This window comes from Phycodurus eques, chromosome 5 (genome assembly GCF_024500275.1).
Source record: "Phycodurus eques isolate BA_2022a chromosome 5, UOR_Pequ_1.1, whole genome shotgun sequence".
NCBI lineage: Eukaryota > Metazoa > Chordata > Actinopteri > Syngnathiformes > Syngnathidae > Phycodurus > Phycodurus eques.
The window spans coordinates 25,645,958-25,670,147 of record NC_084529.1 but is presented as its reverse complement, the minus strand read 5'-3'; the positions used below and the strand labels follow the sequence as shown (position 1 = coordinate 25,670,147).

The following is a 24,190-nucleotide window of genomic DNA, read 5'->3' as shown; positions in this document are numbered from 1 at the left end:
TAAGACAATTCAACAACAAAAATATTTTATTTCAACATATTCCTGTAAATAGCAAAATACAAGAAATTGATAATTTTGCATTGGTCTCTTATTTGCTTTCCAGAACTGTATGCATATTTAAAAATGATAACAATATATAAACACTTTTTTAATGTTGATTGTTGATTATTATTTTAACAATTGATATTATACATATTTCCTTTTTAAATTTTAAAAACTTTTTGGTGACTAAAAACATTTTATATATTTACTTAACATTGATATTTCTTTGCGATGGCACATTAAGAATATTTTCATTCTAATTATTACTATTATTTGATACATTTGTCCTTTTATGTATACTATTTAAACTTAAATTTTGTTTTAAACTGACCTTGAAAAAAAAAGTTTGTATTTTTTGCTTTGACTTTTTACATCCGTTTTTATGTATTTTCTTGCTTGTACATATCTTTTTATGACTTCTTACATGTTTACATTGACGTGTCTTAGATCGATTGAATGATTCATTCGAATTTTTGTCAACACTCCTTCTAAAGTCTCAATGGAAACGTCTCTTAACCTTCTTCCCTACTGTATTTTTATATGTAAGGGGTTGGACGCTTCTAATTTGAACGTCTTTGATGGTAACAACGATAAAACTAATTGCTGGGTTGATCTGGCTCGTGTTCATTGGTCGTCGTGGTCTCTCTTAGGATCTAATATGAAGTTCCCATCATGCACTCGGTGAAGCCAAGAAGCGGCTAAAATGACAAAAGTGTGGTGGAAAACATGGACACGCTGCGCTACTCTTCCTCCTACCATCCCTCCTCCTCCTTTTTCTGGTGACAGAGGCATTTTGTTTGACGCAAAAGATGGTTGCCGGGTGAAGTCATGCTGGCAGAGCGGCTGGAACTTGTGGGCCAAAGCGTATAGAAGTGTGTGTTTAGGTGTGTGTGTGTGTGTGTGTGTGTTTGGAGGCCAATGTCAGCACCACGACGGGGCTGTAATCAGGGCGCCCGCAGAACATGTGCCCGGGCAGTGCCGCGCTCACCGCAAGGAAGCCAGCGCCTAACAGCACACAAGAAGAAGAAGAAGAAGAAGACAAAAGATGGAGAGTAGAAGAAGAGGAAGGAATGGAAAGTACTAAAATGGAGAAGCAGTTGGTCCTCAACCTTTAAGTATGGATTGCAAATGTAACGATATGAATTATATTCCATTCATTATTGTTTTCGTATATATAAATACAGTATGCAGTATAGCAGGAGTGAAAGGTAATTTCCGTATGAAATGTATTGAACATGCGACACACTGCTTTTGATAATGCAAATAAGTTTTAATAATTTTGTCATGTGACTTCTTTCCAGTATGTTGCCTTTTTGTATGTATGTATGTATATACACATAATCATTATTTATACATTTTTAATTGGAATTTACCATGCTATTTATTCAACATGCCACATGTGACAAATGGGGTTTTAATAATTTCGTCATGTGACTTCTTTCCTGTATTTTGCCTTTTTCTCTTCTTATTATTATTATTATTAGTAGTAGTAGTAGCAGTTGTAGTAGTATTAATAATACAGTTTTAACAGTAAATGAATACCCTATTTATCTAACACTGCGAACGACAAATGTAATTGTTTTATCATGTAAGTTCTTTACTGTATTTTCATGTTTCTGTTATTAAATACAAATGTTTACTATGGTAATGATGATGATGACTATTATTATAAATATTATTATTACTCTTGTCATTATTATTTATACTTTATAAGAGATGATCAAATGTACACATATATAATTAATACAAAATGCATGAAATTATATTTCACATTTTGTATTATATTTTGATGATAATTATTCATGAAATGTTTGATTACTGTACAAATAAAATTTATCATATTGTTTGAAATATTATATTGATCATGTATACATTCTTATGTATTCTTATGTAACCTTATTATAATTAATTCTTACAATTAATATGAAATAGTCTATTTCATATTTAAAATGATAAAGCTTGATTACTAATTATTATGCATACTAAACTAAATTAATTATTAAATTAAAATGAATAATATAGGATGTTTCAGATTAGTAAAATAATAATAATAATAATGTTGCCCCTATAAGCAGACATTCCAACAGCTTCTTCGCTTTTGCCATTAACTTCTTAACAGTTAACTTACAACTCCATTGGAACATGCGACCAATTTTTTTTGGTCTTGCGTTTGTTGTCACATTTCTGTCGGGCCAATTATACATTACTAGTGCACTCACTGTAGTAGTCTCGCCACGCTGCACTATTTCCATATCTGTTCTTGACCAATACTGGCCACTCATGTGCCTGAGTAGCATCTGCACCATTTGCACAATCCACATTGTCCCAGATTATTGCACTACTAGTCACTTTAGACTGCATACATTTCTTGAAATCACGGCGCCCTTTGCACAATGGTCTTTGCACCGGACTATTGTTCTATTAGTCATTTCAAACTGCTCTAATTGCTAGAGGACTCTGCATCTTTTTGCACAATTGTCAAAAATATATATATATATTGTACCGTCATTACCACATTACTGGCAACCTTTTATTGCTCAGTGGCTGTCTTTCTTTTGTGTCTTTATGTCTCAAAAGTATTCTCTGTCAATTGACTGTCTGTTGTCGTACTAGAGCGGCTCCAACTACCGGAGACACATTCATTGTGTGTTCTTGGACATACTTGGCAAAATAAAGATGATTCTGATTCTCCATCCATCCATCCATCCATCCATCCATCCATTTTCTACCACTTATCTGAGGTCGGGTCACGGGTGCAGTAGCTTTAGCAGGGACGCCCAGACTTCCCTCCCCCCAGCCACTTCATCCAGCTCTTCCGGGGGGATCCCGAGGCGTTTCCAGGCCAGCCGAAAGACATAGTCTCTCCAGCGTGTCCTGGGTCGTCCCCGGGGTCTCCTCCCGGTGGGACGTGCCCGGAACACCTCACCAGGGGGGCGTCGGGAGGCATCCGAATCAGATGCCCCAGCCACCTCATCTGGCTCCTCTTGACGTGGAGGAGCAGTGGCTCTACTCTGAGTTCCTTCCGGATGATGGGTAGACAGGGTGAGAAGCTCGGTCAAGCTGCATTCCGCTTGGCCAGCCGGTACCCATCAGCTGCCTCAGGAGTCCCACAGGCCAAAAAGGCCCGATAGGACTCCTTTTTCAGCTTGACGGCATCCCTCACCGTTGGTGACCACCAACGGGTTCGGGGATTGCCGCCAGACAGGCACCGACCACCTTACGGCCACAGCTCCGGTCGGCCGCCTCAGCAATGGAGGCGCGAAACATGGTCCACTCGGACTAGATGTCCCCCGCCTCCTCTAGAACATGAGCAAAATTCTGTCGGAGGTGGGAGCCGTGCTTTGTCTGGTCCCTCACCTAGGACCTGTTTGCCATGGGTGACCCTACCAGGGGCGTGAAGCCCCAGACAACTTAGCTCCGAGGATCATTGGGACACACAAACCCCTCCACCAAGATAAAGTGAGGGCTTCCAGGAGGGGAGAAAACACACTTTTTGTATCAATTTTACTCGCTAGTGACTGTTGGGAAAAGTCATTATTCTGACACGGTTCGCCAATTCGGTGCTAACAATCGCAATAACAATCGAGCGGCAGCTCCCTAAAGGGGCCGCTTGACTCTTAAGTGGGCTCGGGGAGGTTTTATGACACACGCACACACACACACACACATACAGACACACACACGCACAAACGTTTAGGCTATTTCAATCGTCTTCGGCAGCCGCAAGCCAGCTGGAAGCAACGTAAGTGTAAGGCAATACTCCACAATGCCGCTAACTGGCCAGGCCTCTCGTCTGCGCATCGGCTAGAATGACATGGACATGCAGGCACGCACGCACGCACACACACACACACAAACACACGCGAAAGAGATCACTTTCAGTTCTTAGTTAACGTCTACGCGTCAAATTGAAGTGCTGTGACAGAAGCACACAAACAAAACTTCCAAAAGCCACATTTTCTCTAACCGCTACTCTTTTTTTTTTTTTTCGGTGGTCTTTCCTATTTGTCCAAGTCAAAATAACTGCTGCCCACTTGTTGGCAACCCGCCATTATGACAGGGTATCTAAAAGGAGGCAGCGCTAGACACAAAGTAGAACCTTAATCATTATGAAAAATAATATACGGTCATACCTTGTCTTACGACGTTCCATGGTCAAGCTCGTAACTCAGTTTGACTCTTATATCAAATCAATGTTCACCATTGAAATACATTTTAATTCCATTCATCTGTTCCACCCCCCCCCCCCCCCCAAAAAAATCCCCCACATACTTTAGTTGGGGATTTTTATTCAAGAAAAATAGCCCTCTATTGCTACTATTACTAATGATCACTTTTACTATACAGGTGCATCCTAGTAAACTAGAATACTGGAGGGGAGTTTATTTCAGCATTGTAATTACAAAAGTGAAAATCATAAATTATACAGATTTATTCAACAGAAGAAAATACTTTCCAGAAGGTCATTTCCAACATCATTTCCATATTAAAATGTTTTGGACTGTTTCTTATGTGACATTCAAATTTTTGGGAGATATTATCTTTAATATGATGTGTTTTGTTAATTTGGTGTTTTTTAAAACATATATTATACAGAAATAGTTTTACTATCATTTTTAATTAAAGTATTTATTCATAGTTTAAAGTAATTTATTTTCAAATAGATTTTATTTCTCATTTTATTTTATAAATATATTATTTATTTAACTACTATTTAAATATTGTAACGTATTTATTATTTTAGTTTTTCCATATTTCCATATTCAAATGTTTTAGATTGTTTCTTATGTAACATTCTAATTTTGTTGAGATATTCTCTTTAATATGATGTGTTTTGTTAATTTGGTGTTTTTCTTTAAATATATATTACACAGAAATAGTTTTAGTATCATTTTTAATTAAAGTATTTATTCATATTTTAAAGTCATTTATTTTCAAATAAATTTCCCATTTTAGTTTAGAAATATATTATTTATTTAACTACTATTTAAATATTGTACTGTATTTATTATTTTTGTTTTAATAATTAATGTATTTATTTAAAATGCATGTCATTTATTATTATAATTGCATTTTAATATTAAATATATTTATTTTAATAAACAATTGTATTATTCGTTATTTAAAATATATATAAGACATATCTTTTAACAATATAGTTATTCATTAATTATTATTATTATTTAAATTCACATTTTAGTTTGAATAATGTATTTTAAGTACATAGCATTCAACATTGTCTCATTTATATATTAATTAATTATAATAAATACATAAATAAATAAAAACTGTTTGCAAACTGCTCCAGATGATGTACATGACACAGTTGTGTGCTCTTACATTGCATTTTTGTATAGAACTGATGTTTTCTGTAATTGTGGCGTCATACTGCTGGCATGAAGTGATTATGTCTTATAGCATGCTGAAGGCCCAGGTAACAAATTACACCCCCCGCCCCCTACTAGCACAGCTTTGTAAAAGCAAAAGTGTTGACATCCAAGGTAAAGAGAGCGAGGCGGAGGCGCTGAGTCAGGCCTGTGAGTGCCTTAAAGAACAGAAACTGTTTTTTGTTTTTTTTATACTGTGTTTGAGGTGCTGTTGTTAGGCAACCAAAATGCAACAACAAACACCAACATGGCTATGGTTTTGCGGTTATATGCACAGACGGAGTCTTTAATGACAATTAGGGTTCCAGTAGGCTCTGATACGTGCAACTACAGCACATACTCAGATGTGTTGTCACGACACAACCTTGTGCTCAACCATGTTTATGTTACATTACAGTGTTTTTTAAATGTCTTAATCTTAATAAAGAATTTATCAGTGTAAGCTGTTTTTGAATTCCTTCTCAGTATTTATCAACATAATGCTTCTTAAGAAAATCAACTCGGGAGTTCCTGCCAAAATTGGGAATATTTTCCTGGCGAAGACACAAACAAGTCCCCAAATTTTTTTAGAAATGCACCAATGGTGACCTACTTGGGCCGGCTGTGTTCAAAGGCTGCGCCCCCTAAAATATTCATGAGCATCCTAATCCTTGCCCGTCTGTCTAATCACGCTTGTCTTGGCATCTGAACGCGCTTATTTGAGACGTCCTTCGGGATGTCCAAAAGAAAGATGGCGGCAGCAGGCGGGGATGGGTGTTGGCTTGAGCATAAATAAGGGGAGAGGCCTGGACTACACACGGAAATATTCTTCTTTTATTATTACGCTATTACATTATTATTATTATTATTATTTAAATGTTCTCGTCATGTAAAAAAAGGCTAATGGAACCCTACAATGAAACATGTCCGTACTATAATAGTGGAATGTCAAATGGTATGACACACAAATATAGAAAGATGAGAAAACACACAGCCTTGAGTGGGGTGAAACGCTATTTTAACATAGATTTTTTTTTCTCTTGTATGGACCAGTCAAAAAAAACATCCTCACTACAAAATGCCACAAGTTATTCCATCATAAAAAGACAAGAGCACACACTGTCTAATATGTCAAAAATATTAAATAATATAAAAAATGTAATATATATTTAATATATTACAAATTCTGGCGGCACGGTGGTCGACTGGTTAGCACATCCGCCTCACAGTTCTGAGGCCCCGCCTGTGTGGAGTTCGCATGTTCTCCCTGTGCCTGTGAGGGTTTTCTCCGGGTACTCCGGTTTCCTCCCACATCCCAAAAACATGCATGGTAGGTTAATTGAGGACTCTAAATTGCCTGTAGGTGTGAATGTGAGTGCGAATAGCTGTTTGTTTATATGTGCCCTGTGAATGGCTGGCGACCAGTTCAGGGTGTACCCCGCCTCTCGCCCGAAGATAGCTGGGATAGGCTGCAGTGCGCCCGCGACCCTAGTGAGGATAAGCGGAACGGAAGATGAATGAATGAATGAATGAATACATGATAAATTCTTCACTATAAAAGTGGTATCAAGCTTTACGTGTCTTGTTGCACAAACACAGAAATACAAGAACACACACACACGCACACACACTGTCCAACAGGATGAAAGGAGCTTCATTCTCGCATTTTTCTCATGTGGACCAGCCAAAATGGCCCACAAAGAAACATTTATACATAGTGAAAAGTCAAAGGTTGTGCCACACAAACATAGAAAGACAGGAATACAAACACACATGGTCTAATAGGGTGAAAAGAGCGTAATTCTAGCTTTTTTTGTGTGTGTGTGGACCAGTCAAATTGTCACACAAAGGAACATGTCCACATTTTAAATGTCAAAAGTTGTGCCACACAAACAAAGACAAGAACACACACACACACACAAAACTAAAAAAAAAAAAAAAAAAGCAATATGATCGAGGCTCACCTTGTTGCCATTGTTAAGGCTCATGCCGCTCAACGCCGATAGTTTGGCCTCCAGACTTTGGTGTCCGGGAGGTGCAGCATGATGATGATGATGATGATGAAGATGATGAGGAGGCGGTGGTGGTGGTGGAGGAGGAGGAGGAGGTCGTCCCTGCTGGTGGTGTCCCTGCTCCCTCTGGATCTGCTCCCTCATGCTCCGGGCCTCCTGGATGGCCTTCATCACGGCGTCCTGGTCCCCGAAAAGAGCCGTGGAGTTCAGGCTGGAAAGGATGTCTAAGGCGGAGGTGGGGAAAGGACAGGAATACTGTCACACGTTCCTTTTGGCTTCTGGTTTCATGAAAACTCAGAATGTTCATTATTTAGCACTGCTAAACTGGCAACTCTCTCTGGTTCAAATTTAGTAACAATGGTGGAAATGACCAAACAGAACCCAAAATGTCTGCTTCAAACTACAATGGCAGACTTCCCGTGTCTTCAAAATGTCATAGTACTCAGTGAAACTTTGACCTAAGAATAATTATTATACAGTATAAAGGGAAAAAAAAAACACCAGTTTATAGTACATCAAAAGAAATATTTGTTTGATCGTTGCATCATTTAAAAACAAAACAAATATGGACGACTGGTTAGCACATCTGCCTCAGAGTTCTGAGGACCATGGTTCAAATCCCGGCCCTGCCTGTGTGGAGTTTTGCCTGTTCTCCCTGTGCCTGCCTGGGTTTTCTCCAGATACTCTCAAGGCACTAGTGTATACGTACAGTATACACTGTTTTCTTTTCACTCACCCAACACCATCATAAAACAGATGAACAAAAAAAAAAAGTCATACTGTAACATACAACACCAGCAATCTTTAAAAAACAAAATATTGAAAAATAACCACATTTTATGAGGTAAATATAGTCTCACTTTAGATATTTAGCCTTTTTGGAATGTAGAAGACTACAGAACTACTAGAGAAATGACTTTGGTGTGTTTATTGTGCTAAATTGTGTCGCAGTCACTCGTTGTTGATGGAGTTGTTTTCCGGCCTCCTTGTTTGCGTGTTTCCCACTCATGAAGCAGATGTACATGTGACGAATAAGGAAGCGGGTAAATAAAAGGACGCCAAAGTTTTGGTCGCCTTTGCCGGTTTTAATTAGCAGACGAGTGAGGAAGCACTAAATGCTTGGGTGGCCGTTAAAACGGGGCAGAAAATAGCACGGTCTAGTGAAACAGTTTTCATTGGAAGGGGGGGGATGTGTGTGTAATGAGAGGCTTTAGATTAGCCTTAATAACAGATAGGAGATAGGTAGGCGCATAAAAAGGTCTAGGCCCCGACAGACAATAATGTGAGGAAGCTCTTTAAAAAAAGAAAAGGCAAATAAATGTGTGCTGGGTTTCACTGTTTCCGCTGGCAGCCTTTTCATGGAGGCTAAATACAGGGCTCTGGCCTCCAGTAAAATACACCCCGAGGTGTCTGCAGTCTACCGGGCACGTGCCACCCTGGCTGGTGGGGTGGTAGCAGGGTGTTGTTTTGAGTCTGGCATGCCTACAATGGTGTAAAACATAACTAAGGTTTGATTATGTTGGCAATTGTTAAATGCGAGAAGTAGAGTAATTGCACAGACACTGCCAGCAAGGGGGGCGCCTGTAAATCTCTTCAGGGCAGAACTATCATCAAATGTTTGGGGGCTGATTATTACAGTTTCTTGTTATGAAACTCAACACAACTCAATTGTATTTATAGAGCATTTTAAAACAGCAGCTGAAACAAAGTGCTGTACATAAATACAAATCGAACATAAGAAAATTGAATGCGTTGAATGGGAGCTGTTACTGAACCGATGGCCAGTCAAACTTGGCTGTCATGCTTGGCAATGGCTAAACGTCCAATGTTTTGCAATTTAGCGTCACCCTTCTGGCAACTGCATGCACTTCAAATTCACTAGAATTTGGCCAAAATCTTGATGGCGATTTGTTTCTGAAAGATACCTGGAACTTGCCAAAATGAGGTTAAAATGGTCAATTCAAACCAAAATGGCAGAATTCCTGTATCTTTTTGGATATGGTTTCTTTAGGTTCATTGAAATTTTGTTGTGCTAATATGCCTGCCAATTTTCATGTTGCCCCGTAAAACTGGCTTTGAGGGTTGAATTTTCAAAACATTCTCCGTTGCACTACTTTCACCAATGGCAAGTCATGAAACTTCGCCGTCATGAAACTTCACCGCCATGTTCCGCTCACATGCAATTATGAAAACTAAAATATGTATTGTCCCCTAATTCTGGGCTGCAGTAGTTAAAAAATGTCCAATCCTCAAACTTTGGTGCCACGCTCTGCCCATATGCAATGACGAAAACTCAAATGTTTCGCAATTTAGGGTCACCCATCTATCTAGTAAACATGCTTCAAATTTGGCAATAATCAGAGAGCAGAGAGAGTCCCTTGGAAAACAGCCAAAATTACCCGAAAAAGGTCACTTGAAACCAAGACTTCCTATGTCTATCTAGACATGCATTCTTAAGACTTTTTGGTGGGTCTACTCAGGATAGACATGTTGACTTAATGTTGTGCTCCTAAGTGAAACAGGCTTTGGGGAAACAATTTTCCAAAAATTCTATGCTGTAGTAGTGGACCAATGTTGACTCATCAAATTTGGCTGCCACGCTCTGCCCTCACACAATGACGAAAACTAAAATGTTTTGCTATTTAGCATTGCCAATTGGTCGAGTGGATGTGGTTCAAATTGATAAACTTCCTGTGTCTTTTCCGACATGGCTTTTGAGAACTTTTTGTTGTTGTGGCAATACTCATGAAAGAAATGTCTACCAAATTTCATTTTGCTAAGTGAAACTGGCTTCGGGGGCTACATTTTCCACAATTCGAGGGCTGCACCTTACCCAGGGAGGCGTTGCGGCTCATGGTGGGAACCGGGCTGGGGATGCGGGCCTTGGGGGCGCCTGTGGGGCTGCTCTTGGTGCCGGAAAACAGCATTTGCGCGGTCGGCGACGTTGGCGACGTCTTGGGCCGGGCCGAGAGGTTGAGCGGCTGCGTGGAGCCTTCCTCCAACTGACCGGAAATGAAACGACACACTTGATTATTTAACCAATTCAGTAGGTAGTTTGCAAGAAGGATATTTATATTTTTTATTATATTTTTTTTCATGTACTGTCCTTTTTTAACCACTATGCTCCTTTGCACTTTGTGAGCACTAGCTATGAAAAATGCTGTGTGAATAATTTATTTTACATACTATATGCGATAGATGATGCAATGTGATTTTCCCTAAATGTTGATATTTGTAAATAATAAAGACTAAGATCATTTCTCTTGTTACTTGCTTATGATTGCGCCCTTTTATTCTTGTTAAATTTCATTTTTATTATTATTATAATTAGTGGTAGTAGTAGTAGTATTATGTCATGATTACTGCATTTTAATTGTATTAAAATAGGATATCGTAATTAAAAACAATTGAAGTAGTTATTTTTTATTATTCTTTTGTTTACTGTGTGAAATGCCTATGTGTGCATGCACGTATGTCAGGGGTATGCCGTTTATTGGGGGTAGACAGCTAACACTTTTTTTGGTCAATATTATACATGCAGTGCACTTAATAATATATTTGTAATTTTCTTTTTACTTTAATTTACTTTACTTTGTGTGAGTGTGTTATGTTAGGAGTACGGAGTAAATGCCTTCATTTATTGCTATTTGCTATTAATATCATTTGTGCACTTGCACTTAAAAGTATATTTGTATTTTTACATAAATCCATCCATCCATCCATTTTCTGAGCCGCTTCTCCTCACTAGGGCCGCGGGCGTGCTGGAGCCAATCCCAGCTATCATCGGGCAGGAGGCGGGGTACACCCTGAACTGGTTGCCAGCCAATCGCAGTTTTACATAAATAGCTTTCCTTATTTTGCTCTTTGCTTGCTGTGCGTAAAGCCTTTATTTGTATTTGTGTATGTTCCTTTATTGGGGGGGTCTTTACTATTTCTTTGCTATCAATATTATACTGTATGTGCACTCCGCTTAATATATTTATAAAATATTTAACTTGGATTTATTTTCTTCTTATTTTACTCTTTGCTTAGTGTGTGTAACACTATATATGCATAGTCCATATTAATTACGCCCTAATAATATTTTTGTTACATTTTTAATCCATCCATTTTTTGCTCTTTGTGTAAAGCCTTAGTGTATTTGCGTGCGTGTGTGTGTGTGTGTGTGTGTGTGTGTGTGTTAGACCGCAATGGTATGCCAGTGGGCTGAGTGTGTGCGTGTGTGTGTGCGTGTGTTTGTGCGTATGCTTAGTGTCTGGTGTGGAGTTCAGAAGGCGCTGTGTTAGCGTTTGAGTGCGGTGAGCGCTGACGTGCGCCCATTGTGACTCGCAGCTGCTAACCCGCGCACAGACACACACACAAAACACACACATGTGGCTTCCATTATAGTGCCCGGTTGTCAAATAAAGACGAGGCGTGCGCTCTCTCCACAGTGAAGAGGTCTGGCATCCAGCCAAACAGCAGCCCGCGCCAGTGTCACTTTGTCAGTGGGTGTGTGTGTGTGTTATGACATTTGATTGTAATTGAAAAAGAAAAAGAGAAAGAAGTGGGTTTTTGCTCTCACCTTGACCTGCACGAGGGGACTGGACGCTCGCTTCTCGCTCTTGAGGGCGGTGGGCGACAGCGGGCCGGATGCGTTGGGCCCCACCGGCGGGGCGGGCGCCATCTTGGCCCCCGGTGAGATCTGCATACTTGCCAGCTGAGCGGCGTACAGCTGCTGCGACGGAAAAAACAAAAACAGCAAGAAAAAACGACAGACTGTTAGCGTTGGTTGGTGGCTTTTTCTTTTTTCACACACACACACACACACACACACACACACACACACACACCAAATCACACGTCAATAACTCACTCAACGAAAGTGTCCCGCTAACAGTTTGAGGCAATTGTTTCACTTTAATTTGCGTCCAAACACCAAGTCCTCACTCGACTGTATCTTTAGAACACCCACGTCGTGGCGCTTGTGCAAAATAAGCTTCGGTTGCCACGGCGGCTGCGAGTGGAAACCACTTCAATTAAAGCCTTTTTCGTGCCGAATCCTCAACATGATCATCTAACTTTGACGCTATGTTCTAGCCACATTAGGTGGCATACGTAAAACAGCTTCTCAATTTAGTATCGCCTATCTGTCTAGGATACCCAAAACCTTCCAACCAAAATGCCCAACTCCCTGTTCAATTTTGTGGATGGGTCCTTGAAACTTTCCTGCGTCATGCTATGATACACGTCCACCCAATTTCGCGTCTATCTGTCAAACTGCTGTTGGGGGCAAATGTCTTTTAGTTTCCATTTCCATTGCAAATACTCCAAATGTTCCTCAAACTGATGCTTTGAAATAAAACTCTACAATTTACAGTAGTGTCACCCATCTGTCTACGATACCTGCTTCTGAATGAAGCTCATTTGGGAAAATTCCTTAGAAGGAGCACCCAAATTGTCTTTTTTAAACCCAAATGACTGACTATTTTGGGCATTAGTCTTTAAGACTTTTTCTAGAGCTGAGTTTTAAGAGTTCCATGTTTTACGATGAGTCAGCAAACTTCGCCGCCATGTTCCGCCTCCACCTAATGATGAAAATTAAATGTTTCGTTATCGTTGCCCATCTGTGTGGTATACCTGCTTCATTTTTGGTAGCAACCGGGGAAAATCTCAAAGACGACTTCATATTTGGAAGACCCTTGGAAATGTCTAAATTTACCCTAAAATGACTGTGTCCTTCCAAAATGTCAGACTTTTTGGGCATAGTTTCTTTGAACTCTTTTGTGGGATGCGATAAGCTACAGCGCACCCACCATCCAAGTAAGGATAAGCAGGATAGGAGATGGATGGATGGATGTTCATTTTTGAAGAACACTTAAAAATGACAAACCTGGCCTTTGCTCGTAACCAACGATGCCAGACTTCCTGTGTGTTTTACTTCTTGAGACATTTTTTGGGGATTTACTCATGATAGACATGCATACCAAATTGCATGTTGCGAAATGAAACTGGCTTCGGTGGCTGAATTTAACAAAAATTCTGTGGGGCACTGGCCAGCTAATTTTAGTGGGGAGTTACACCTAGGACCCGTACCATATGTAGATGAACACGCCTGCATTTCTAGGGGTATTTGACTATGGCAAAGCCCTCTAAAGTGGCAGTTTTTTTTTTTAAATCATGGCCATAAGCAGTGATAAAACAACAGTAGAACACTGAAAAAAAGACTTGCAAGGGATGATCCTGCAGCGACAGAGGGGGAAAACATTTTTTTTTTCGCCAACCGACGTACTTAGTAAGAACCACAGACCAGCTAACCAAAGTCTGGAACATCCAAGTACATTATCCGGACCACCAGCAGGAAGAGAAAAGTGAAGAAAATGTGGTATTGTTATACCTTTTATAGACATTCAATGGAACACTGACTTCTCTGAGGAACTCCACTCAGAATTGTGTGTGACTTATTGTTAACTGTGGAATGATCTTGTGGTGCAAAATCATACATATACTATACAGTATTTGGACAAAGATAAAGTATTTACACACCCTACAGGAAGTTCTGTTACCACTTGTATTTTTGCCAAGGTTGCTATGGTAGGCTTAGCTCAGCTAGCTACCTTACTTGGGAAGATCTGGGGGCATTGTCGTGCAAAAAAAAAAAAAGATTCAGATTACTTTATTACAAACTATACAACATTAAAAAATATCCCAAAATATTGGGACACCAACAGGAAGCCCCTGTTGTCCCTTTTATTATGATGGGTTGATACGTTTGCTTACCTTAGCTAGCTAGCCTTACTTTTGGAGAGGTGTTGGAGCATTGCGGTATATAAAAACATGAGCATGACACCAACAGCAAGCATTATTATTAATGCTATGTTAGCTTCTATACTACATTAGCTCCCTGCACCAGTCTCAATAGGCGTCTCGGTCGGTGTCAGGCAGCTTTTGGTGCACAAAAGATTATGTGATATATTCAAGACACATCTGTTTTGGTAATATTAACAAGGAGCAGTGAGTATAGTTGTTACGTTAGCTTCTTGTGCTTAATAGCTAGGCTGTACAGCTAACGCAGGTTTTCAGATGGCCCCCATCCGTGTGGTTTCACTCTTCTTGTTCCTGCATCTGTTCCATCCCATCTTTATCCTCTAATCCACGTCCCTCTTGGCAGCCCCCCTCTCTATCCAAAAGACCCCACTCTTCCCCTCCAGTATTGGCAGTGCCGATTTCCCTGTAGTCAAAACTGCAAAGCTGGCGGTCGAGGCCTCTATTTCGATATTAAACACAAACAGAAAAGTGGGCCTTGCCGCTGCCCGAAACAAAGCCTGTGATATCTCACCGCTCGTTTACCTTGGAAGGCCTCAGCAGGCTGTCAAAATCCCCATAAGAAAGCGGCGTGAACGGAACCTGAGGACGGGATGGTGGCGGGGCCTCGCTCCTGTCAATCAAGACCACCGCAGAGCCGCTTCTGCATATTCCTTTGCTCCGCTAACCGGGGGCACTTATAATAACAAGAGTCCTGTCCATCTTAATGCTAACGGTGTACACTGTGGCTCCATGAGCCAGAAAATAGACAGTTTGCATACATACATACATAAGAACAAATATGCTAATGTATAATGGTAGCATCTGGCCATCTTATGCTAACACTGTACCCTTTTCATCACAAACTGCAAAGTCCACAGAGGTGAGGCTGGATTTGAACCCGGGTCCTCAGAACTGTGAGACAGATGTGTTAACCAGTCGTCCACCGTGCCGCTGCTGTTGTTGTTGTTGTTGGTGTTATTATTATTATTATTATTATTATTATTATTATTATTATTATTATTATTATTATTATTATTATTATTATTATTATTATTATTATTATACGTACTAACAGTGGTAGAAGTAGTCCTTTAATATGCATCATTATGTAGATAAATAAAATCTAAAAGTATACCCTATTAGATGCTTTAAAAAACTGCATTTGTACCAAATAATAAGCAAAAAATAAACAACCTTACCCCTAACTGTAGTAGTATAACAGAATATATATTACTCTGATCTGTTGTAATTCAAATTTGATCATCACATTTTTGGAGGGTTGTGGAAACACTTTTTAACATATAATGACAATAAAAAGATGTTTGTATTACAATATTTTATTTATTTTTAAATATTCTAATAAATATTCCAAAAGTTAGTGCCACCACTCTAATGAACACATATTTTATCATAATTCTTTTTATATCACTATGTAGTTGTAGTGTAAACATCTAAAAAAATACACTGCAAAACATGTATTAAAAATGCATTATATACATACAGACCTCTGCCATAACAAATACCTTGCCCCGAATATGTAGATGCGTGGTACTCTGCAGCATTTTTTTTTTTGCACGCTAATCACAAAGGTATTATAACAATCTTCATAATTGCACTTGGCATGGTTATCGTTTTGACAACAATGTCCAAACATGTGCTCCCAGCCTCGCCACTTCGCAAACATTCCTGGCGTAATTGCTCCTTCGTAAACAAACTCCCTCTGCACCTATGATGAAACGCTTCCTCTCTCATTCAGGTTTCCTTCTCCTCGTCTTCACTCTGGTGACCCTTTCACTGTGCTGTGTCAATAGCAGCGAAGGAGAGCCCTGATACACAAGCACAATGTGATGTCAATCGATCAGAATCAACAAAATGTGTGTATTTTATTTTTTTTTTTAATGGCAAAATGCCAAACATTTTCTGTCTTTTGCAAATATACGCTACGATAACCATTAGCGCTAAGTGCTATTCTCCCAACACAGGTGTCAAGCGGCAGTAAAGTGCGTGATGAATTGCTCGGCCAGGTGTTGCGCTTTCGGGAGGGACGGAATTCCTCCTGCCGTGATTCATCGCAACAACAGGCTTTTGTGTGATGGGCGGACGATAAAAGAGCGGTCGCTCGCATGTCAGTCGAGGCTCCTCGAGCTTGCTGGCACACGCACAAAAGGAAATGTTTTGAGACATGGCAAGCACCTTAATCACCTTTTCAAGGGTGGCTTTAATTCTTATCATTATTGGGGGAAACTACAGTAAGTAGCCTTTAGGAGGGCTTGAATTCTTATTAGAATTTTAGCAATTTACCAGTCTGATTGTTCTGATTATTATTCCAGTAATTAGGTCACCATTTTTGAGGACCTAAATTATTATGATAATTCCAGCACCTTTTTTTCTTTTTGGGGCCTTATTTCTTATTATTTTGGCAACTAATTTGCCTTTTGGAAGGGCTTTAATTCCTACTACTGCAAATAAAACACCTTTTTTGGGTGCTCGATTTATTATTATTATTTAGTATTATAATTCCAGCAATTACCTTTGTGGGGGCTTTAATCATTATTATTATTATTTTATTATGGCATTAAAATACATTTTCGGAGGCTTTATTATCGGCAGCAAAGTCAACTTTTTTAGGGTTTTAATTCTTCTTATTCCGGCAATAAATCACCTTTTCTGGGCTTCAATCTCTATTATTGCGTCACTAAGTCTCCTTTTTTGGGGGTCTTTAATTTAAAGGTGTCATATTTTACCAATCCAAATTTTTCTCGTATTTGGGACGTTATATTGTCTCTATGGCACCTCAGTAAACGTGAAATATGAATTAAAATCATCCACGCATTTTTGAGTTCCAGACGTTTTTCTGCCAGGATAAACAGATACAAAACTGGGTCAAACAGAAGTAGCCGTTAGAGGGGCCTTTTCTGGTATGACAAAACCAAAGTGTTTTTTTAATGAAATTGACACTTGTATACTAAGTCCATGTTAGAGAGTCACTCTATGGAGGTCTAAATAGCCAAAATATAAGCCTTAAGACTTACTGTAATATTATTCTAGCAACTAATTCTCCGTTTTGGGAGGCTTTAATTTTTATGTTTATTGCGGCATTTAACTCTCATTTTGCAAAAACGTATGCTGGAAAAAATGTACAGTAAACATCCATCCATTTTCTGTATTGCTTATCCTCACTAGGGTCGCGGGCGTGCTGGACCCTGTCCCAGCCGAATCTGGGCGAGAGGCAGGGTACACCCTGAACTGGTCGCCAGCCAATCGCAGGGCACATATAAACAAACGACCATCCGCCCCTGCGGGAAATTTAGAGTCATCAATCAACCTACCATGCATGTTTTGGGGATGTGGGAGGAAACTGGAGCACCCGGAGAAAACCCACACAGGCACGGAGAGAAGATGCAAACGCCACACAGGGTGGGATTTGAACCCCGGTCATCATAACTGTGAGTTAGATCTGCTAACCGGTTGTCGACGGTGGCACCTGTATAGTAAACATCCATCCATTTTCTGAGCCGCTTCTCCTCACTAGGGTCACGGGTGTGCTGGAGCCTATCCCAGCTGTCATCGAGCAGGAGGCGGGGTAGACCCTGAACTGGTTGCCAGCCAATCGCAGGGCACATACAAACAAACAACCATTCGCACTCACAGTCACACCATGGGCAATTTTAGAGTCTCCAATTAATGCATGTTTTTGGGATGTGGGAGGAAACCGGAGTGGCCGGAGAAAACCCATGCAGGCACGGTGATAACATGCAAACTCCACACAGGCAGGGCCGGGGATTGAACCCAGGTCCTCAGAACTGTGAGGCTGACGCTCTAACCAGTCGCCCACCGTGCCGCCGTAGAGTAAACAATTTCCCTAAATTGATGCAACCCCCAAATACACCTGGGGTGTCCCCAAGACTCATAGCGCTGGACAAAAAGTACTTGGACAGCACCACTCATCTTCTCTTGTCACATTCTTCTTCTCTTGCCACCATCCTCCATTCACTGGCCATTTAGCTACACAGACCTCGGAGAGAAATATGAACAATGGCGGAGATAGCCATGATGCGGTAAACACTTTTCCCCCGTCTTTCTTTCCTCGACTTGAAGCCGATTAGCCTTGAGCTGTCTCGGCTGAGTGGTTTCATACAGCAGGTAAACGCTGGACAGTTATTGTGTCAAGGAATGGATAGAAAGTCCAATGAAAGCTTTTTTTTCTCTCAATTTTGTTGGGAAATATCACATCACTTGAACTAGGAGTTTTGTTTATTGGGTCAATGTTTCTTTGTATTGACTGAAACAATTTGTTTTACTCGGAAACAGCGGCGTAAATTCGGCGTCTTTAAAACCTTCTTCTGCTCCGGGAATGTTGTAAACTTCTGAGAGGCTGCTTTTCTTTGGTTTGTATGCGCTCTCTTTCAATTAGGATGTAAACAACAGAGTATGTCACTTAGTCAATAAATGTAAAGCAGACTGTGTTATGTGTCGCCTCGGTCAGGGCAGTTGGTTAATATTTTTTTTTTTTTAACTGCCAAGCATCATCGAGCAGAAAAACACATGAGCACCAACAAGCCATCTGTGATTAGCATCAACAAAAACACCCAAGTCACCCAACAGTCTATTTATGCAGAGAGTAAAATGTATTTGTAAAAATGTATTTTCAACCAATATTAAAAATCCATAGAATCCCTTAAAATACCAATTTTAGTGGTTCCTGGAATTAAAAGGCTCTAAAGGAAAACGGTGTTGTTTTTACAGCAGCCTGAGTTTCCCAGCTTGAGTTCTTCTTATTATTCTGTTAAGTAATTTGGCTTTTTAAGGGGCTTAATTCTTATTACTGCTCTGGCAACAACTCATTTTTTTGGGGGGGGGGGGGGGGGTCGGGGCATTAATTTGTGTTAATGTTTTGGCAAATAAGCCATCTTTTGGGGTCCTTGAATTGTTATTATTATTCTCGCTAACTATTCTAACTAATTTACTTTTGTGGGGCTTTGAGTCTTATCATTTATCTGTCAATTAAGTCACCTTTAAGAAAATGTACTGGAAGTCATATTATTATTCTTGCAAATAAGTTGCCTTTTGGATGGGGTTTTACTTGATGTTATTCCAACAATTGTGTCACCATTTGGAGGGCTTTAATTCTCATTACTATTCCGGCAATTAAGTCATCTTTTGAGGGCCTTCAATTATTGTTATTATTCTGGCAACTAATTCACCTTTTGGGGGTTTTAATATTCATTAATTATTCTGGCAAGAAAGTCAGCTTTTGGAGTACTTTAATTTTTACTATTATTCCAGCAACCTAGTCACCTTTCGGGCAACTAATTCACATTTTTGAGAGCTTTAATTTTGTATTATTATTATTCCGGCAACTAAGTCACATTTTAGGGGATTCAATTATTATTATCATTCTCATAAACAAGTTGCCTTTTTGGGGGTCTTCTTATTTTTCGATAGCAACTAAGTTACCTTTTGGTGGCTTCAATTCACATTAGTATCATTAATACCTGTAATGCACAATTCTGAAAAAAAGTTTATTCATGTTATTCAAATTTTTTCTCCATGTTTCAGGTCGAAAGAAAAAAAAAAACGGTCAAACATCAAAAGAGTCAGCATTAAGGGTCTATTGTGACACTGCATGGTCTCTTCTTTTCTGGTGGTCTGATACATGAGTTAAGGCACTGTGTACTATATTTGTGTGACTGCGTGGCGCATCACCTGTAGCTGAAGTGGACTGAGCCCGGCCGCCGCGGCCGCCGTCATTGTCGAAGGAATGAACTGCATGGGGTAGTTGTCACCTGTGGAGAGGACAGCGTGGCTTTATGTTTATATTCATGTCCCGGTCAGCTCCATACACTTTACGCTTACACTCCATTCTCTCGAGGTTGGACTCTAAAAGGCTTTCCATGTCCAAGCCTTTGTTACAGTCAATAATGGCTTTTTAGCAACCACCCCTAACCCTCAAAAAAAAAAAAAAAAAAAAATCTAATAATCGTGTTCGCCTCTCTCAGGACAAGTGGACTCATGTTAGGAGGAAATCTTTCCATGTGGAGGAACACCTGGAGGAAAGCGAGGAAGTGCGAAAGAATGCGTGTATATACTTTTTGTGTACCTTTGTGAGTCCGTGTAAAACCTGAAACACCTTTTTTTTTTTTTTTGCCTTTGGTTTTATTTTTTTTCACGAGTGGTTAATGTAAATCATTGTTTTGTTTGTGTTATCGAGCCAGGCAGGTACCCGAATAGTGTACAAATGTGTGTGTATACTTTTGTCTGTGTTGCAACATACTTTTAATTGTTTTTTGTTGTTTTTTCAGGTGATGTGTGTGTGTGTGTAAAAGCTCCAACATGTGCTTGTTTAAATGTATTTGTGCTGTTGTTTTTCCTTGTGATTTTTAAGTCTATATTGTTATTAAGTCTGTGCTCAAGCCAGTGTGTACTATGAGAATGTGTTCATGTGTGTAATAGCTGCGTGTTTGCAACACACATGGGCTAGCAAAGCAGCCCGAGATCATAACAGCGCCTCCTCAGAAAGATACTAAAAAGTTTGACTTGTGAGCAAAGTGTGTACAATGAAAGAACACTGTAGCTACTGCGAAACACACGGGATGCTTGATTATGTTCTGGGCGGCATCCAGCGCAGTGTCATGAATCTATGCCGGGTACAATGAAAGAGTATCAAGGCATTCTGGAGCAAAATGTGTCTCATTGAGAGTATCTGGGGCTGCTTGTTACATCCGGGACTGGGTGTCTTGAATCTGCGCAAACTACAATAAAATCAAAAGGTTATCAAGCCACTCGTGGGCAAACTGTGTGTTTTTAATTTTTGAAACAATGTTTTTTTTTTTTCATGAGTGCAGTGTAAGTCAGTACTTACCTGGGAATCGTATACGTGTGTGTGTATACCTTCATGTGCAAGTGTGTGCGTGTATTTCTGTGTTTGTGACATGTTCCACATTGCCGATGTTTTGTGCAGCTTTCAGCACACCGTAAAAAAAGAGACACGACATTCCACGCTGGGTTGTGTCCAACGTATTGTTTGAGCACCTTGTAAATCTCTCAGCTTGTTTCCAGAACATTCCTCACCTGACACACCTCATTAACGTGGACCGAGTTCCCAGTGTTTGTGTGTGCGTGTGTCCCTGTGTGTGCGTGTGTATGTATGTGTGTGTGAGACAGCGTGGGAGGTGCCGCTGATAAGAGCTGTCTTTGTTAGAGAAGCAGATTGTTTATCCAGAAAACATTTATTTCCTCCACATTCATCCTCGCATTGTTCCGTGCGTGCGTGTGCAAACCTGGCTTGTAGGACATGCCCGGTGGGAAGAGAAAGCCCTGCTGAGCGGCGGCTGCTGCGGCCGCCAAAGATCTCTGGTCGTGAGGGAACACAGGGATCATGAGGGGCGGCATGTGACCTTGGACCTGAGAGGCAGGTGTGAGACACCAGCATACATGGACAAAGAGAAAGGGAGAGATAACTTAAGTGTGTACAATATCCATAAAATGCAAAAAAACAAACAAAGAAAAAAACAACTTAAAAACATACCCAATATGAATACTGTGGACCCCAGCTAGTCGCGGGGGATAGGGGAACGGGCCGGACTGCGAATAACGAAACTCCATGGATAATTTATGCCCATTATAATTGCATTGAAAAAAAATATATACTCTATATATAGACATCCATCCATCCATTTTCTGAGCCGCTTCTCCTCACTAGGATCGCAGGCGTGCTGGAGCCTATCCCAGCTATCATTGGGCAGGAGGCGGGGTACACCCTGAACTGGTTGCCAGCCAATCGCAGGGCACATACAAACAAACAACCATTCACACTCACAGTCACACTTACGGGCAATTTTGAGTTGTCAATTCACCTACCACGCATGTTTTTGAGAAAACCCACGCAAGCGCGGGGAGAACATGCAAACTCGACACAGGCGGAACAACCTCAGAACTGTGAGGCTGACGCTCTAACCAGTCGGCCACCGTGCCGCATACATATAGACATATAAATATATATATTTTTTAAACCCCATAAATTCGTGAATAAGTGTGGATAAACTGGCAATAAGCATTTTGGGGGTTGTTCCCCCCCCAAAAAAAAGTAAAAAAAGAAAACAGAAAATGAAAATGAAAAAAAATAATCTGCGAATCGTGAATCCGCAGGTGCTGAACTGCAAGTATGTGGTGGTCCACTGTATCAGCCTAAATGAAATATTATGCTATGTATCTATTTGTCCACTTGGTTGGGAGACAACCACTCTACCACCTGAGCCATGCCGCCGACATTATTATTATTATTATTATTTAATATACTGAAACCCCAGCTCATCTTATTTATTTATTTATTTATTAATATTTTTTCGATTTTTAATACGTATCCTTATACGAGGACATTGTATTAGGTAGACCTGCACAATCCACTCACATCCCATTGTATCACCTTTTCTGCCTTTAAGATAATAATGCTGCTTTTTAAGATAATCATGTTGATTTTTTCTTTTGTAATTCTTGTACTGTAAAATGTAATAGTTTGCTGCTGTACGGAACATGTGTCTGCATTATTTGGCGACATGAAGGCTGAGTGTTTGCGTTGGACGTCATTAGATGGTGCAGGTGTGCCTAATTAATTGGCCAGTGAGCCTCTATACAGTCAAGAACAACTAAGAAACAAGATCAAATAAAAGAATAAAGATAAAGTCAAAGTTAAGTAAGGCAAAATGGATGAGCAAATGTCTTTTGCCAGCAGGGATCTTTCATATCACCTTGAAAGAGTCTGGGGGGGGGGGCCCCCAAGTGAGGCAAAGTTCGCCACTGAAAGAAAATAACGTTAACAAAAGTGCGCCTGCGGGAATTCTAGTGCGTTGCGTTACATAGTGTGTGTGTGTGTGTGAGTGTGTTTGTGATAAAGCTTGATAATATTATATGCCATTCTTGAATCAATACAAGTTTCGTCCTAACTTGAATATGTCTTTACAAGGAAGTCAAAGGTATGAATAAGTTTTGAAAATGAAAATACAAATACACTCATATATAATAAAAATGTACAAAGATAATAAATGAAATAAATCAAAATAAATACTATATAATAGATTTACACTACTAATACTGGTAATAAATATAGAATAACAAAACATTACACAAAATAAAAATAATGAAAATGCCATAACAATAACAACAAATATGCAATGAAATTTAATATATGAATAAATGTAGATTTTTGTTAATAAATAACTGTAATAAATATATTAATATACACATGATCAAATGAAAAGTAAAAATTGATTTTGTTTTTAAATTGGGGCATGAACAAGGAGATCCACTCATACTAATAAAAACTTATGAATGAATATTGCATAAAATAAAAAGAATGGAAAATATATACAACATAAAAATATTACTGTGTTGTATGTAACAATAATTTGTATTTAATAAATTATAAATAATTTAAATATATTAATAAATAGAAACATTAGTTTAAATACATTTCTAAAATAAATATCCACCCATCCATTTTCTTTACCGCTTATCCTTATGCGGGTCGCGGGCTGCTGAAGCCTATCCCAGATATCTTCGGGCGGGAGGCGTGGTACACCCTGAACCGGTCGCCAGCCAATCGGAGGGCACATAGAAACAAACAACCATTCGCACCCACGGGAAATTTAAATAACCAACCACGCATGTTTTGGGGATGTGGGAGGAAAGCGGAGTACCCGGAGAAAACCACGCAGGCGGGCGCGGGATTAGAACCCCAGTTCCCAGAACTGTGAGGCAGATGTGCTAACCAGTCCACCACCGTGCCGGCTCTAAAATAAATATATTTTTCATAAATATAAAAAATGTAAATAGTCAAGAATAAATTGCAATATAATAAATACTAGAAGTTTGATTTTGTTATTGAATTGGAACGATAACAAGGAATCATACTACTACTAATAATAAATATTGTGACAGTAATTATACAATGTAAAAGAAAAATAATTAACAGTTCTGAAAAAATAA

The 24,190-nt window shown here is 39.6% G+C and overlaps 1 protein-coding gene across 3 annotated transcripts in view; it reads right to left on the bottom strand.

The window, feature by feature from the left end:
• The window catches only part of LOC133403368 (transcription factor SOX-6-like), a 111,141-nt gene that overhangs the window by 11,288 nt on the left and 75,663 nt on the right, over window positions 1–24,190 (bottom strand). For all 3 annotated transcript variants that reach the window (XM_061678326.1, XM_061678327.1, XM_061678328.1), the window contains 5 exons: window positions 21,487–21,610; window positions 19,913–19,992; window positions 11,985–12,134; window positions 10,254–10,422; window positions 7,373–7,644 (listed from right to left, as the gene is read on the bottom strand). In XM_061678326.1, coding sequence (XP_061534310.1) covers window positions 7,373–7,644; window positions 10,254–10,422; window positions 11,985–12,134; window positions 19,913–19,992; window positions 21,487–21,610 — 795 coding nt within the window. The remainder of the gene's footprint in view (window positions 1–7,372; window positions 7,645–10,253; window positions 10,423–11,984; window positions 12,135–19,912; window positions 19,993–21,486; window positions 21,611–24,190) is intronic.